This window comes from Zosterops lateralis, assembly GCF_965231275.1.
Source record: "Zosterops lateralis genome assembly, chromosome: 1".
Lineage (NCBI taxonomy): Eukaryota > Metazoa > Chordata > Aves > Passeriformes > Zosteropidae > Zosterops > Zosterops lateralis.
In genome coordinates, this window is record NC_139762.1 from 99,244,704 (window position 1) to 99,261,877 (window position 17,174).

General features: G+C 37.2%; 1 protein-coding gene across 3 annotated transcripts; it reads left to right on the forward strand.

Annotated features, from left to right (window-relative positions):
- Positions 1-1,924: 1,924 nt before the first annotated feature.
- On the forward strand, positions 1,925-16,812 carry MC2R (melanocortin 2 receptor). Of its 3 annotated transcripts, XM_083859474.1 has the most exons (4): positions 1,925-2,292; positions 2,611-2,710; positions 8,783-9,022; positions 12,406-16,812. In XM_083859474.1, exon 4 carries the CDS (start codon positions 12,548-12,550, stop codon positions 13,517-13,519), a length of 972 nt encoding a protein of 323 aa, XP_083715600.1. In that variant the 5' UTR covers positions 1,925-2,292; positions 2,611-2,710; positions 8,783-9,022; positions 12,406-12,547; the 3' UTR covers positions 13,520-16,812. The 3 variants fall into 3 exon arrangements, with proteins under 3 accessions (XP_083715600.1, XP_083715599.1, XP_083715601.1); XM_083859473.1 differs by lacking the exon at positions 8,783-9,022; XM_083859475.1 differs by lacking the exons at positions 1,925-2,292; positions 8,783-9,022 and having other exon boundaries at positions 2,570-2,710.
- Positions 16,813-17,174: the final 362 nt, after the last annotated feature.

Genomic DNA, 17,174 nt, shown 5'->3' on the forward strand with positions numbered 1-17,174 from the left:
TTTTGTTTGTTTGTTTGTTTACTTGTTTCTTTGTACTACTACATTGATATTTTTAATATTCCTAGGAAAGACCTGTTATTCCTATTCCCATATCTTTGCCTGAAAGCCCCTAATTGAAAAACTATAACAATTTGGAGGGAGGGGGGTTGCATTCTCCATTCCAAGGAAAGTTCCAGCCTTTCCTGGAAGACACCTGTCTTTCTAAACCAAAACATCTCAAGCTCTCCTACTGTTCCAGCTTTGCTCTTGATGTGATCCTGGAGGCTGAGGGTTCTGTGAGCTGCAGGTAGAACTTGGGGGCACAATATCGTCCCTCACACATCTACAGTCCCAGCTTTGTTGGACTGGTTGGGGTGGCATTCACATTATACCTGAGCAGAGGTATTTGAAATGCTAGCAGGGGCATACTGGAGTGTTAAGCTAATGTCTTTATTTTACATAGAACCACAGAATGGTTTTGGTTGGCAGGGACCTTAAAGACCATCTAGTTCTGACCCCCTTGCTGTGGACAAGGACACCTTCCACTAGACAAGGTTGCTCTGAGCCCCATCCAGCCTGGCCTTGAACACTTCAAATGATGGGGTATGCACAACATTGTTGCTGTGAGTTCTGACTCTTCACTTCACTCTCAATTCAGACTGCTTCTGAACTTACTTGTTGCCTAAGGCTGAATGAAGCACTGTCCATGCCTCCAGTGTGTTTATTTTCTCTGTAACCGAAATAAAATGCAATCCTGAATCTATGGACTTTTCCTTATTAACTATTTATCACAGCTTATGGTACAGAATTTTTTGTGCATACAGTATATTGTTAGGCTGCATATTGCACTCTTAGTGTAGAACAGAAATTCACAAAACAAGGACTGAAGGCCTTCACAACTTTTGAGGCACCTACTGAGTGTCTTCATGTGCAAAGCAGTGCAAAGAACATGAATTCATAATATGAGTTCTGCCTGACAATATAAAGAATGAAGCTTCCTCCTGCAAGGACCATAACCAGTTATATTTGAAGGCGGTCATTCAAATGCTGCACAATGGAAGTAAAAAAATAGTAAAGAAGTGTTCTGCACTCCTGTGACACCAGCTGTCTCCTAGACTTTATTTTATTTAATTATTCCTGTGTATCATACTGGCACTCAGCAAGTTCAACTGGTCTAAAGAAAAGGAAGTTATAAGCAAACCTGTGTACAACTGAGGATGAAGAGTAATACGCTTTTCTTTTCCATGAAAATCTGAAGGACACTCAAAGATGATGGCTATACTCCCACTTTTGAAGGTTTTTTTCTTATTTTCAAGTCTCCTCCTTTCACATGTATTGCTAAGCTGTTTCTTCTCCACTCATTATGTTCCAGGGATCCAAAAGACTCTCACCGAAGCTGTCAAACTGCTAATTGCTGGGGGGTTATGTTTTTACCAGTCCTGCTGCACACAGATGAATTAAATCCTCATTTCTTGAGCCTGAGTTCACCCTTTTTGAAGTAGACTTGAGTTTTTCCTTAGCGGCCCGGAAGCAAACAAATTTTCTCGGTTTATACTGTTAATTACATAATTCTGCTTTTGGGCATTGGAATTTAATTGCTATTTAATAGATCCAAATTAAAGCTTTTCCCTAGGGTAACTCACTTATGCTATTCCTTCCCATTTGTTTCAGTAATTGGGCTGACCACATCTCCATGGAATAGTGTTAAAGCTCAGTATAGATTTTTTACCCTCATGACCTGAACTATATATCTTTATAATGATCACTTATATTTACTCAGACTAGTGCAGTTGTATTTAGGTGCTGCTGAGTTCTCTCTACCTAGTTAACTTTTCAGTTCAGCCACCAGTTGTGTATTTAGCAAAAATGATAGTTTCAAAAGAAAGACGGCAACAATTATCTTGATGGCAATAAACATACCACCTCAATAATCTACCTGAGTGTTTAAATACTATTTATAATATAGCCCATTATCTTTTTGTGATCTACACACTCCTCCTTCCAAATATTAGGAAGGGAGGTTATAAAAAGGAGTAGCTGAAAAGACAATCCATCTGAAACAGAATATTTTCCCTTTGATTGGGTAGTTTTTTTTCTTTTTTTTCTCTTATAAATGTTTCAAGAGACAGTGGTTGATTCATTTTAAAGAGACCCTACTTCAAGGTTATGCCAATGAAACAACTGTCATCCTCTTTGATTTAGATGTTCCAATCTTTCTCTTACGCAAAGACTCTGTTGGCTTCATTTCCTTTATAAATAATCTTGCTCCCAGAGCAACCAAGCAAGCTGACTCACAAGTGGTTTCACTAGTAGGTAAGTGGAGGTTTATTAAATATATCTAATGTCAGAAAGCCTCCTTAGAAAAATTAGTGAAATATGCAATGTTATTGTGGAATGAAGTGCCATATTTCCTAATGTTCCCAGAAATCTTTCACCTTACAATAATTCTCATTTAAAGCAAAATTTTGGCAGGGGTTTTATGCCTCTTGTATGAAGACTGAGTAAGATTCTCCTTTTTACCACTGGAAAAAGTTGTTATATAGTAGGAAAACTTCTATTGTAATGTTTCTTATCTTTCGTACAGTTTTCCTGGTTCAACTGTTTGGATTTATTTTCTTTTCACTGTGTCAGCCAGAGGCCACACATCCCTCAGAGACTTTCTAGCTGATCATCAATGAATATTCTTCTGGGTCTGGACTGGGAATTATCTAAGGAGGGCTACATCTGCCAGGTACGGTTTTGTTGTATTCACTCTGCTCAGGGAGACCAAATTCTGTTCTTCCTTACTGAAGTGCAAGTATTGAATAATTCCATCGATCTACCTGACAGTTAGAGGTTTCTCAGACAACTGTGTGGTTTGCTGCACTCTAATTGCCAATATTTTTTTTAAATACTTAATTCCATGTCAGTCAGCAGCACACAAGAGAGAAAGGCAGGGAACAGCAGCAGTGTCTGCCTTGAAGCAGATAACCACAAATGAGGGCAGGGCAAATGTCTCTCTGTTTAACACATGTTGTTGTAGATACCTGAACTGATTATTTATCCTTCAACTATCCCTGTTAACTATTTCAGACCAGAAGCAAAAGCCAAATTTCACCACATGCATGCGCACACACACACACACTCACACACACTCACACACACACTCACACACACACCCCCTAGATATACACATATAATTCCATGATACCTGTGCAGAAGTGGAAATACTTGCTGTGCCACAGCATCATTGCCATAGGGGTTCCACATGCTAGTGCATGGGAAAGACAAGCTAAAATTACCTAATCTAAGGTATCTTCATAAATCTTCCACACCCCTCCAGAGGTGGCTTTGGATGATACCACGCCTTTTACAATGACATTTTGTCTACTTCCACCTACAGCAGAAGCCACCGTAGCACTGAATGTCAAATGTAACCATAATAAAGCTTTATGTGGCCACTACTCCAAATGCACATAGATTTTTACAGGCTTGGAGAATTAAATTTGGGTCCTTCCACACTTGTTTTCCTACTCATTCTCCCTCCCAGGTATATGGAATGAAGATGGCTCTGAAAAGACAAATCTAAAAGAGGTATTTTCTTCACCCTGCCCCTGTTCTACAGCTTCCCAGAGAAAATAACCATCTATTGAATTAATCTTTTAATCATTGTCTTTTCCCTACTTTTACTTTTCAGCGTAAATGGATGTAAACATATTGGTTCAGTGGCAAGACAAAAAGCACAATGGCGCTTTTAAGTAGCTCTCAGGAAAGAATATGCTGTATTTTTTTGCATGGGTTTTTTTCCATAAGGCATACCTAATACATACCATAAGATAATGCACTTAAACAGCAGGCTACATGCTATAAATCCACACTCTTATTTTCTGTCATTTAAAAATATTAAATGTTACTCTGATGATGTCATCTACTTTGCTCCAGCAGTTACAAACAAAATAATAGTCAAATATAGATAGAGAAAAAGATGGATGGCTCCTAAAAGAGCAGCTAACAGTGTTTCTTTTTTTAGAGCAGAAACACAGGACTTGCTTTTCAAGAAATGGTTAATGCTTTTATGTAAAGGAAATTTTCTTAATGCTTGTTGGTAACATTTTTGTGATGGCATTATTAATGGCAAACAGTGATTTTCTGCAAAATGTAAGAACAGAGCAATGGCCTCCAGAAATGTCATTTGAAGGCCTCTTGATTGTTTTTACAAAGATCCCAAAGAACCATTTGCCATGTGTTCAAATCCAATGTGATTTTTCATTCTTTGTAGAGATTTATGGCTTTATAGGCTTAAAATTAATTTATTCTGAAAACAAATAGGAAAGAATAGTGTAATGAAAGCCAACTACAAAGTCTGGGGCACAATAACTAGTGTTTCAAACAAACATGAATCTTTGCACTACAATCTTAATAAAGAAACATATTTAGTAGGCACTGATCACTGTAGCTTGTCACCAAGTCACTCCGATGGCTTGAGACTGATCTGAGGGTGAAGGATGTCACCAAAGGTTATAAATACATCACTTCCAAAGCAATTACCTGCATCAGGCACAGCAAGCTTGGTTTGATCTTTTGTTTTGTTGGGGTTTTTTCCTTTAGATAGATTATGTTGTTAAAAATTACAACTGACTAATAATTATATTTCTTAGTATCACAATATTAAATCACAAAATTAAATAATTATATTTCTTAGTATCACAATAGTTGCATTTCTTAATGTATCTCATCTTTACAAAGCAACAGAATCTTTGCAGAAAGGGAGGCTCCACATGCTTCAGAAAAAAACCAACTCTCATGATCACATATACTGTGCAGCAGCAAAAACAGGGGAAACTTTAACTGCAATTTCACCCCCTTTCTTGATAGCTATTAAATGACTTTCAGAAGTTCCCCCTCCCCGGGGCACATTGTGTTGTCTACACTGGTGGGAAGGCTGCTCCAAACTGTAACTACTGAAAAAGGAAGCAAAACACCAGTCACAAGTGTATTAATGCATCTACAGCCCTCGATTTTGTACAGGTCCTACTTTTAATCTCTATAGGTTACTCATTTTCAATAAATTGTCCACACACTTGATATAAAGAAGATTATTTCACTAACCACTTTGTGAAATAAAATTCACTAATGCTTTTGTGGACTTTCTGTGTTTATGCCTTTGGACAAAATAAGGGTCTTTACATAAGCTCCAACATTTCATGCAGCTTTTTTTAGTTCAAGGTACTTCAGCTAACAGCATAACTTTCAGTCTCAGAAATTGTATGTGAAAAATTTTACTTCCACAAGGAGTTAATCAATTAGAAAATGCTTCCTGGGTTTTCAGCTTTAATTTCTTTTTCTCCCTGGCATTTTAATGGTTCTTGCCATTTCATTGATAAACATTCTAAATAATTCCTTTTTCCCCTCTGCTGCTGCAAAGATTTATTTTGTTAAGGATATTAAGAACTCAGTCCACCTTTCTTTAATCCTTTTAAATTTTCCTGCTTCCAGTATCTTTGCTGAAACATCAAGGGCTACGCATGTTTTGCATGAAGCTACACTTCACAAGATGGAGACAGAAGTAGTTCTGGCCAGTTTGTTTCTGCATAGCTTAGATGTTTTATTGCTTTTGGTTTTGGCAACAAAATCATGGCATAGTGAATATACCTAACCTTAAATAATGAACAAGAAAATCTTTCCTGATTTTCCTTATTCATAGAACAAACACATAATTGTGTTACCTTGGTGCTGATCTTAAGGGAAAAAGAAAGAGAAGTATCCGTAAGTAAACCATTCAAAATTTTTTAGCTGTAATCTTTGTGAGATCTACAGTCTTTTCAGTTTATGATTTGGTCAGAAAATGCTTCTATGCAGTTTTCAAAGTCAGGAAAAAAGTCTCTTCAACATATACACACGTCTTACATTGAAAATTTCAGCAGGTATGATTTGCACCTTAATTTCACTCTTTTTAAAAGGAAGTCACTGTTGTAATCATGTGAGTGAAATTTTGCCAGTAGTTAACCCAATTGGTATAAGTATAGCTTTAGATACAATTTTTTTAATGTATTTAGCTTGTATAGATAAATGTTTCCCTTTTTTTGCTTCCTTGCTCTTTTCTTCAAAAAGTGCCATCTCTTAATGTCAATATAATGTTACTTCTAAGAAAGTAGCGACGCTGAAATCATATGGGACTGAATAATATACTCAATATCCTGGTGCAGTAAATCAGCAAGACCCATGGCAGTGAATACCCTTATACGAAAAACATTTATCAAGGTCTGATGACACTTCACAAACTAGAGATTAGGAAACATGATGTTATATAATGTCCACTCATGTGAAGAATTAGAATAGCTCTAACCAGTCATTGATACCTGGCTAACACTATTTTCTTGAACACTAGAGGGAGATCAAATCAAAAGAATAAACGACCTAACACAGCATGGATACTAATTGCAGTTGTTAATAAAATTTCTAAAGATGGTGTGATGAGGATCCAGGTATCATAACATCTCAAATTTCCCTCACTGTTTCCACATATCCTTATTTGATACTGTTTTATCTACACTGTAATTTTAAAAAACAAAAGAAAAAAAAGATAAAAATACTTAGAGGGAAAAGAATTTTATCAAAGCCACCAGTACTTTGTTCTGGTATAAATTGTTTTTTTCATATGAAATATGTTTACTTTAATGAGAAGATACAAATTTTAGCATCTGAACAATGAAATCCAACCACATGGTACCTTTTTCTAGCTGACCTACAGCAGTAGGCAGAGGAAATTCTTATTTCTGAAAGACCTTCCCTGGAAAGAGATCTTTCTGTTCCATCTCAATGCCAGCAAACTGAGATGTTTCACATTCAGAAGTGAAAAATTCTGATTTCTGAAGGATGGACATTAATGTTGTCACTCTTTTGAGATCACAGCCACTGTTTTGTTCAGTGTCTGCTGAACAAAATTTTTTAACATATAATGCCTGTTTTAAAATATAAACTTTCTTAGTTTTATATGAAAAAAAGTTATCAAATGTGCACTTTTCACTGTCTCAGTTACTGATGGGAGGTACTAATGCTTTCAGGGGGTTTCCCAAATAAGGGAGCAATACTTTGACAATATCAAGGAACTGCGCTGCCACTAAATTTTAGCAACTTTCTTGGATGCTTCCTGTACCATTTGGGTCTGTTTAATAAATGGTAAGATATTTAAAATCGAGGTGGTTTGGGGAAACTATTTCCTTCATGAGTTTAACAATTACAGCTGAGGATGTTTCACTTATGATCTGCAACAGTTCCTTAAACAGGCAGGTCTCTTTGGGGTTTTTTGTAAAGGCCATGCTGGAGTACCTTAAGCATGGTCAACCTAGAAGTGAGTGAGATATTTTCAGTACTTTGAGACAGACAGAAAAGCTACAGAAAGTAGCTGACAAGAGCCCGTAGGAGTCTTTATTTTTTAGAGTAATTCCTCTGACACAGTTAATTCTAATGACTGTAAAGAACTATATGATGTGCAGGACAAGACAGGATCAGGCTTGATGTGTTTTTTCACTTACTTGCTTGTTCAGGGCGAAGCCAGGCTGACAGACAAAAAGAAATTTCCATTAGCACACATTGGGATCATCCTGTCCTCGTAACTCACCTGCCTATAACAGGTCCAGTCCTTCTTGTCCCCATGAAAGGTATTGCCTTCCCAATAAAGACAAAAAAAAAAAGAGGAAAAAAAAGAGAAAAAAAGGTTGCCATTTTTCTCGTTTTACAGCTTTAAAAGCTAAGCCTCCAGATTCATGGTTGTTAGTGGTTTGTTTCCTTCTAAAATACCTGGTACTCCCAGAAAAGCTAGAAACAAGGGAAAAGGTATTTGTCCATAGTTTTTTGTCAAACGTATCTTGATGCAAAATTGCAACAGCTTGAAGGTGAGTGACTGAAAAAATACATTGCTCCCATCTGTGGGAGTTAGGCTGGCATTTTCAGACTAGGGAGGTCATTCCAAGCTGCACCAGGCAGCATAACCAGGCACACTTAGCTTGTCCCACCACCTCACAAGGGATTCATGTTCCACGAGGGCAAGGCTTTAGAAGGGGAACCAAACTCAACAATTACCAGGCGTCCCAAAGATAAAGCTTTGGAGCTAGCCAGAGATAAAGATGTTAGAAGCAAGTGCTAATACATTGGAGACTTTTGGGGATTGAGGAGAAGGTTATGGCATTTCCAGTGACAAATAAACACCTATATGTATTCTGAGTGGGTTGTGAAATAAACTGTATATACTGTGTCTGATACACAAACCACTTATTCTGTTTCATTCCTTCTAAATTACATTTTTTTTAAAAAATTTAGATGTATTGAACCAGGAATTCATACATCTCATGGTTCTGGAAAGAAATCATTGCCTCTACATAATTGGCTCGTTATCACAGCTGTTTTGTGCAGTCCTAAAGCTGAAGAGACTACTCAGTACCCTTTCAGTTTTTATTTACTGCTAGTTATTTAGAGAGTAAATACATCTTGTAAATGCATATTCCCTACGATAAAGGAAAGCATGGTTTGCTATTAAAACAATAGTAGATGCGAGAAAAAAAAAAAAAGCCCTGGGAAATTACACAGTATTTAAGGTATATAATTTTTTTAACTGTATCTTCTCATAGTTCACAGCTGAAATTACTTTTATTGCTATTGCAGCTGACCTGGCCAGTTTATTTAATATTTTGGCATCAGGAAAAATGTGTTGTTTATTTATTCAGTGAATTAAGTTTTCCTCCAATTAAAAAAAAAATAAATCAAGAGCAGACTTGCTATTATTCCCAGACTTTTCAGATGCTAAGTCATTGTATTTCTCCTGCAGAGAAATTTGTCTTTTAGTTATCAGTGGGCACAGGACACATGGGAGAGAGTTATGGTTTGTGCCCAAGGCTAATGCTCTGGAGTACTGGGAGTTCCCAGCATCGTCAAGGGTATTCTCAGCCTTGCCAAGGAGTACTGGGACTGGCTTTTAGCTGTGGAATATAAACCAGTGCAAACACTTTCCAAGTAACAAGAGCATCATAAGGAGCCACACCATAAGCGTGGCAATTACCATTGTCAGGTAATCTGATTTTGATTTGTTTCCTAAGTTTGTACAATATTGTCAGTATGATCTCCGGTCCTGGCTTCTATTCTCCCAGTTTGCTGCTTCCTTTAGATAGCAACCAAACAAATAGAAATTTATGGTAGTCCTATAAATATATGTATTTTTATTAACTTTACTATTTCCATCAGCTCATTGCCCATTGTAACAGCTCAAGAGACTGCCTCCCGCTTGATAAATAAAGTTTCTAAATATCCAGTGTTACTGAGCTGTTAATTTCTTCATCCAGAACCTAATAAAAACAAGAATGGCTTGAATTTTTTGCCATTTTTATTATACAGCTACATATGTAAATGTGTTTCAGACTTTAAAAGTCTTTCATTGTCATTTGTTGCTTTTTGACTGTTTTACATTTCTTGCTACAGTCAGGCAGACTTATTCTTAAATCATGAATGATCTCAAAAAAGGTAAAATCCAAATAATTCAACTATCAATTGCCCGAATTGTCCTATATGGCTTTTTTTTCTTTTTTTTTTCTTTTTTTAATGTTGTGTCCTATTTTTAATAGTTCTGAAATGTAAATACTAGCTGGGAAAGGTTGACTTTGCAGGTAGCTGCAAAAGATAAATCTGAGGCATTTCAGAGAGTGAGTGTCATGGACTCTTTTCCTGGTCAGTCCAGTGATGAAGCAAACTGGCAAGGTACTGACAGTGGAGAAGAAATCTGTTGCATCCAAACTGTCTCTTGTAGTAACACAGGAATGCAAAATGTTTCTTTTGCCTTTTATACTTGTGTGAAATGACTTTAGCTCTAACTTGTGTAGACAGTAGAAATATGCATCCAAGCTCCAAAGTTTCTTCTTTTCCCTTTAGCTTTTAAGACACTGTTAAAATCCAATTATTGAAAGATGCCTCTGCCCAAGCGAAGGTGAAGAGAAGACCATATGTCAAAGTCAAAAGTATGGATTTTATTTAACAGTGTGTGAGAGGCAGAGAAATAGAAAGAAATAGAAAAGGATGAGGAGGGAAGAGAGAGGGAAATCAAGCCACCATCCTTGGATCAGTGAAGTCCTGGTGGTCCTTCTTCACCCTGGGCTTCTTAGTGCTCGGGGCCCAGAGTCATTTTTCTGGGGATACCACTGATGTTACAACAGCTTTACCTCCCATGTGGAGCCTGCCTGTTCCTGCACTGCTTAGAGCCACTAAACTGCTTAATGCACACTATGTGGTAGATCAGTAGCAGTCAAAAGAATCCTGTAACTGTGGAACTTACTGCAGATGTATGATATAACATTTGCTTTGCAGATCAAGCACTGGATTTATGTAAAACACTGTATACACAGATATTTCTGTCAGGGATGTCTGAGATTGAAATATGACTCTGCATCCCACTGAAGCATCAGAAAAGGAGATAATTGACAAGATCTTTGATGAAACCCTAAGACAGTGTGCAATAGCCGTGTATATGCTGAAATGAGAATCTCTGAAACAAGATAGTATTTTTTTGGATTTCTGTTAATTGTTGGAAAACAACATTAAGTGATGTAATTATTCAGTTTACTGTAAATGCACCAAAGTCCTTATAAATTCTCTGCACTTAGCTTAATACAAAGTTACTGTAAAATTATAAGCAGCACATGTAATATACCATGTCATTCAAAAATTATATATTTTCAATGAAAGAAACTTTGTGTTTTTTCAGGTAGATTATTTCAGCAATATGGCTGTATCAACAAAGAAGCATTCTTGAAAAAGAGTTTTGAGAAAATAGCAGCTTAATAAACATGCTTGCCAGCTGATTCTCCTGCTAAATCCTATTGAAATGAAGTTTTATCTGAAGTGTCTGTGCTGACTTTCTATAAAGAGTGATAATTGTTAACAAAGTGCTAGATTAGAAATCATTAAACATAGCTGTAACAGTAGCTCCAGACGAGAATAGGAAAAACATATCATTACAAAGACGTTGTCGAGTTTCTTATTCTTGTTAGAAACTCCTTCCATCACATACTGACAGATGTTAGCCTAATCATCTTTGGGAATGTCCACACATGCTGCAGTGCAATACAGTTCATTCTGTCCACTACACAGCCCATGTTTTCAGATATGTATGGGTACTCTCCTGAATGCTTCCTCTTGAGTGATCTGGTTTCACTGAATTTGTGGTGGCTGGTGCTCCAAGTCTTGTTTGTTTACAAAATAATTAAAACTTTCGACTTCTCCCTTTGAAATGATATCTGTGTTATAGTATTCAGCAACCCTGATGAGCGAATGTCCAAAGGAATTTCAAGATTTACTGATATGAAAGTGTCAAAGAAAGCTGGTTTAAACTTAAAAACAGAGGGGGAATCATGAAATTTTAGACTCATTTAGGCTAGGAAAGACCTTTAAGATCATTGAATCAAACCATCAACCCCAGCACTGCCAAAACCACCACTAAATAATGTCCCCAAGTGTGGCATTCATACATCATTTAAATACCGCATGAGATGGTGACCCAACCACTTCTCTGGACCGCCTGCTCCAGTGCTTGACAGCCCTACCAAAACTGCGTCTGTGTTTCCCAATACTGGCAATGAAGACAACAAGAAAAACCCTTTCTTATCATTTATGGGTCATATCCAAGCTAAATTAATATCATATCAATTTATACATTCATGAAAAGTGTAAAAAGTCCATTCCTTTGAAAAGATTCTTATATGCTTGGATGTAGTTTAGATCAGGATCATTATGGAAAAAGGAAAACATCATCTCGGTGCTGAAATAAATATTCGGGATTTTAGAGAATTGTAAAATACAGACAAGAAAATGTTGTACTTCAGATCTTAGAAATAAGCTAGTGGAATCAAAAGACAGTCTCAATCTAAATGAAAAGGAAGCCTCTCACTAGTATCTAACATGCCTCAAAATACATCAGTACTTACAAATGCTCACATCTAAATTGGGGGCATTTCACTACACCATCAACAGTGTGGAGGTAAACATGTTATTGTTCTGGACAAGAGTTTATCTTGGCACTAGTTTTATTTGTGTCTAATAATACTGAAAATCTTTTGAGAACTGCCAGGCTTTCTCAAAGCAAACAGCTGGGGTGGTAAAGATTGCCAAACTCTTGAAGTCTGTCAGATTAGTTTCAGTAAATGTGGGGCGCACATTAGTAAAGAAAATTACACTTCTTCTTTTTTTTTTTTTAATTACTTTGAAACTAAAAGGGAATTTAGATTTTGATTTTCTTTAAGGTTCGGTGAAGCCTTGAACAGCTCTTATTTCATCCAATTGTTTCTCTCTATGGTGGTTATATTTGTGCTTTAAACTACAATGGGTGATACTTCAAATATCTATTTTTACCTCATATGTGTGGTCAATTTCTTCTTGATATTTATGATTCTACATGTTTTATTGTAGGAGAAATATCAGACACTTCAGTTAAGCCTTAAAATTGCTCCAGATAAAGGAGAGAGCCTTGATCAAAAGAAGAATGGTCTGATTGACACGTCAACTTCGGAATAAAGCCAAACCTGAAAAAGAAGCAACCCAGACTCTTTCCATGACCAGGAGAATGAGCACTGAGAGATCTTCCTACTTAATCAAACACCCAGGTCAGACAAGCATTCCATCCTCAGAAAACATAAATGATTTTCCATTAAATATCACTGACTGCGCCCAGGTTGTGGTGCCAGAGGAAGTTTTTTTCACTGTTGCTGCCGCTGGGATACTGGAAAATCTACTTATCCTCATTGCTGTTGTTAGAAATAAGAATTTACACTTGCCCATGTACTTCTTCATTTGCAGCTTAGCCATTTCAGACATGTTAGGTAGCTTGTACAAAACACTGGAGAACATCTTTATCATCTTGTGCAAAATGGGATACCTGACACGTCATGGAGACTTTGAGAAAAAACTGGATGATGCCATGGATTCCATGTTCATTCTGTCTTTGCTGGGGTCTATTTTCAGCCTGCTAGCTATTGCAGCAGATAGGTACATCACTATCTTCTATGCCCTGAGGTACCACAATATCATGACGCTGAGGAGGGCCGTGGTTATCCTGGCAATCATTTGGGCATTCTGTGCTGGCAGCAGCATTGCCATTTCTCTCTTCTCCTATGAAGCAGCAACAGTCATTCCTTTCACCATCCTGTTCCCTTTGATGATGTTTTTCATACTCTGCCTGTATGTCCACATGTTTCTCCTGGCTCGATCTCACGCCAAAAAGATCGCCTCACTGCCCAGCAGCACAGTCCATCACAGAGCCAACATGAAAGGCGCAATTACGCTGACTGTTTTTCTTGGAGTTTTCCTTTGCTGTTGGGCTCCTTTTGTTCTTCACATCCTCTTAGCAAGGTTTTGCCCACATAATCCTTACTGTGCCTGCTACATGTCTATTTTCCATGTGAATGGGACACTCATAATGTGCAATGCCATCATCAACCCTATGATTTTTGCGTTCCGAAGCCCAGAATTGCGGAATACATTTAAGAAGATGTTCTGCTGTTCCAGGTCAAACTGCAACTGGTGAATACTCCATCATCTACATCAAAAACACTTCATCTTCATCAAAAATGAAAATTTTAGAAGCATTTATAAGGTGCTGTGCAACATCAGTTTGCAGAGTTAAAAATACTAACAATTACACCCAAAGTAATATTATGCTTGTATAGTATACTGCAAGTGATTTTTCAGAGGGTCACCAAAGAATGAATAAAAAATAAGTAAGCACACAAATCTTTGTCAACCAGACCTCCAAACTAAGCTAAGTGTGGTGATAATTTTTGTGCAAGGAAAAAAACTACAGATGTCTTAATTATCTTTTGTCATTTCAGCAAAATCCAAACTAAAATCTGCATCATGTTGCATTACCCAGATATGAGTCAATTAATTTTGTATCAATAATTTCAATTCAATGCATATATTACTTTAAAATTCTGCTGTTTAAATTGCAATTAAGTGAACATTTGTTTCTAAACCATGTATTTGTATAAAAGTATATGGTTAAGTAGAAAACATGGAGATGTAATCTTGCTGAAAAAGCAAACTCAAGACTCTTCTTTAACATCTACTCTCCTTAAAATCATGCAATTAGTGACATCTTTTGGAGATCAAGCAACTTTTGGTGTGTAAGTCCAAAAGAATAAGATATTCTGATTTAAGAGCTATTTTTAGTCACCGAAGAGTTATTTCCAATATAAAGTTGTCATGCCAGCAAAGATGGACTTTGAATTTTAAAACCCCTAAGCCAAGTCTAGACTAGCAAAGGGAATTGCTGAGCTTGTCAGTGCCAGTTCTCTCCAACAAAATAATAAGCTCCACAAATAGTAAAAGTACTTTGATCCAACGATGACATGCTACAACAAATAATCCAAAAAACATAATACCAGAGATAAAATTCAAACACTTCCAATGAAGTCGACCACCTGGGTAAGGAAGCAACTAGCCAGTCTGGAAGGATGCTACAAAGCAAGTTGTAATTTAGAAACTCTGGTGAGAAAATTTTGAATTGTTCCTTCTAAAATAATACAGAACTCGCAAAACTTTAAGGCAGAATGGCTTTCAACAGCAAAAGATCCTGAAGCAGTCCAGAGCATATGGTGAGAAATAACTTCACAATAATTCAACAAAGTTGTTCAGCTGTGCCAGAGAAAAGTAGTAAGAGAATTTCAAGATTCTGGAATATGGACAAATCATAGGAATTCAGGTTATCTTGGGTTGAATAAGAGAGAATAAACCTGAAAGGCTCTATAGAACAATGAAAATGAATTAGAAAAGAAATACTAAAATGAAAAATTTTCAAACCTATGCATTTATTGAAAAAAAAGTTCATCTATAAAATGCAAGTTTAGAAGGGAGCTCAGATATAATCACACATTTTATTTTAATAAGATTTTTTTTCATTTCCATCAAAAAGCAGAATAAATGTAAAGCTGCACAGCAGGAAATTATTGCTGGAATTTTGGGAGAAGAGGGTGGGAGGGGAGAGGAAGAAAAAACCATACAATATTAAAGAAATGGCAAAACAAAACATGTACAGTACTGCAGTCCCCTGTGCCCACAAATGATGAACTTCAAAATTATAAAATATTGAACAGAAAGCTGTACTTAAGGCAGCCATTACATTAACTCTGCAATGCATGAATTATCAGCCAAACATACCTTCCCCCAAAACATTATTTTCTAACCATGCAGACATAGTTAAGAGAGATAAATGGCCTCCACCATGTTAGGTCACTGCATCCTGTAAGGAAGCCTACTCCTAACTCAAAGACTCTATGTTCACAATTAGCTGTCCAAATGTAAATGATTCATACCATAAAATTATTTGTTCCTCATAACATCTGAACAAGGAAAATAACCATTAAAGAAAACACCAAACATCTAGCCCCACAATGAAGAACATTCAAGAGAGACGCATGTCAAAATCAAAAATTCAGCAGTAAAAAAATTTATTGAAATTCTATATGAAGTCCTTTGGTAAGGACTCCTCTCATGGAGATGCTGACAGTTAGGGCTTGGAAAAGTACTTCTGTGAAAGCTGGAGATGGACAAAATCATAGCTACTGCAGACCTCAGGTGGTGCCACCAGCTACTGCATTCTTCTGCCACACCAGCCAGGGTCACCTCAGGATAGTCCTGGCAGGTGTGGTTTGGCCTGGCTGCCTTTGGCCCTCATCTGACTGCCCTCACCTACAAAAAAGTTTCAGGGACTGGCTGGTGCCAATCTCCCTTTGCAACATCTCCAGGCACAAGGGAAAAGGCAGTGCTCACTCACAGACCCCAGGAGACAGAGACAGCTCCCACCCCTGCACTGCCATCACTTGCTTTTGCTGAGCACCTGGGCTTTAAGCTCCCCAGAGAAAATCTGTCCTGTTGGCACACCTTTGATTGTGCTCCTCTGAGCCCTCCTTCAAGGGCAAACTGTCCTCCAGTAACCCATCTGCCCACTCTTCCCCAGGCTATCCCACTGCCTTTCCCAGCAATATCTCCAAGCCTCCAGCCACCATTTATCTGCAAAACATAGAGCAGCTGCAGGTTATGGACCAGTGTGAAATTATTTTCTGTCTAGCTTGTTAAAACAAGAAATCAACACCTAGGCAGTAAGATTTTGGTAAGTTTTATCCCACATTGTTTTCTTTGACTTTAAAATATTTCTGCAGTTACTGACATTGAATCTCAGATTGCCATGAGATCCAAGCACTGTCTGGAACTGGTTCCTACCTCACCTTACCAGAAATGAAGTGCCCGTTCTCTGTAGCCTACCGGGACTCATCTGTGGATAAACTCCAAATTAATATACACTCAAATTAATACCCTCAAATTAATATCCCAAAACACCTGTTCTTGCCATGATGCCTGAGCAACACCCAAACTTACAGTTCAGGATTATGTCTTTAAATTGGTGTGGGCACTTGATGGCTCTTGCTGTTATACTCTGTGTCTAATGCACAGATAACCAACAAGACTGGGAAAAGGCTGCAAGGTAGACAGGTTGCAAATTATGAAAACTGCTTGGTTTTCTCAATTTTTGTGCTAGAGATAACAGGATTTGCTATGTTTACTGTGTAAAGTTGTAAGAAATGATCCTGTGCACTTGCAATACAGCTGAAATCTGTGTCTACAATATTAGATCTCAAGCTGAGCGTGGGAGTTATGTTAGGAGGCAATATAAAATTCAAAATACACATGTAAACTTTTTTTCAGTTCACACTAGTAATGATTAAATGGCGCATTCTTTTGGAAATATTCTCTTTCTGGGGAGAAACAGTCAGGAGGAACACAAAATACAATTGAATAAAAAGGCTTCTAGAAAAGTTTTAATTTTTCAGTGTCCCTGCATTTCTTGCAAGCTAGCAGAAGGGTAAATCTCTACACATTATCTCCTAATTGGCTGTAAATTTGACTTGCATTTTAGTTTTCCAGTGTCCAAGCAAGTTTCTCTGTCTCCCATATCAATGCCTCCGTATATTTACCTATGTTGCTTTTTGAACTGATTCTTTACGCCAAGGTTTTTGAAGCTTTCATTGTATTGTGCTGAAATTACTATTGAAATTCTCCCCTGGTATATTAACATGTAAAAGTGAAGACTTCCCTCAGGTTTTGGAACTTCCCTTCATCTGCCCAACTTTAAATTTCAAATGTTTAGGAGAAGAACTGTACCCTAGCTTTGGGAGAAAAAAAGT

Coding starts and splice junctions, on each gene's coding strand:
- MC2R (XM_083859474.1), top strand. CDS start 12,548: ATGACCAGGAGAATGAGCACTGAGAGATCTTCCTACTTAATCAAACAC.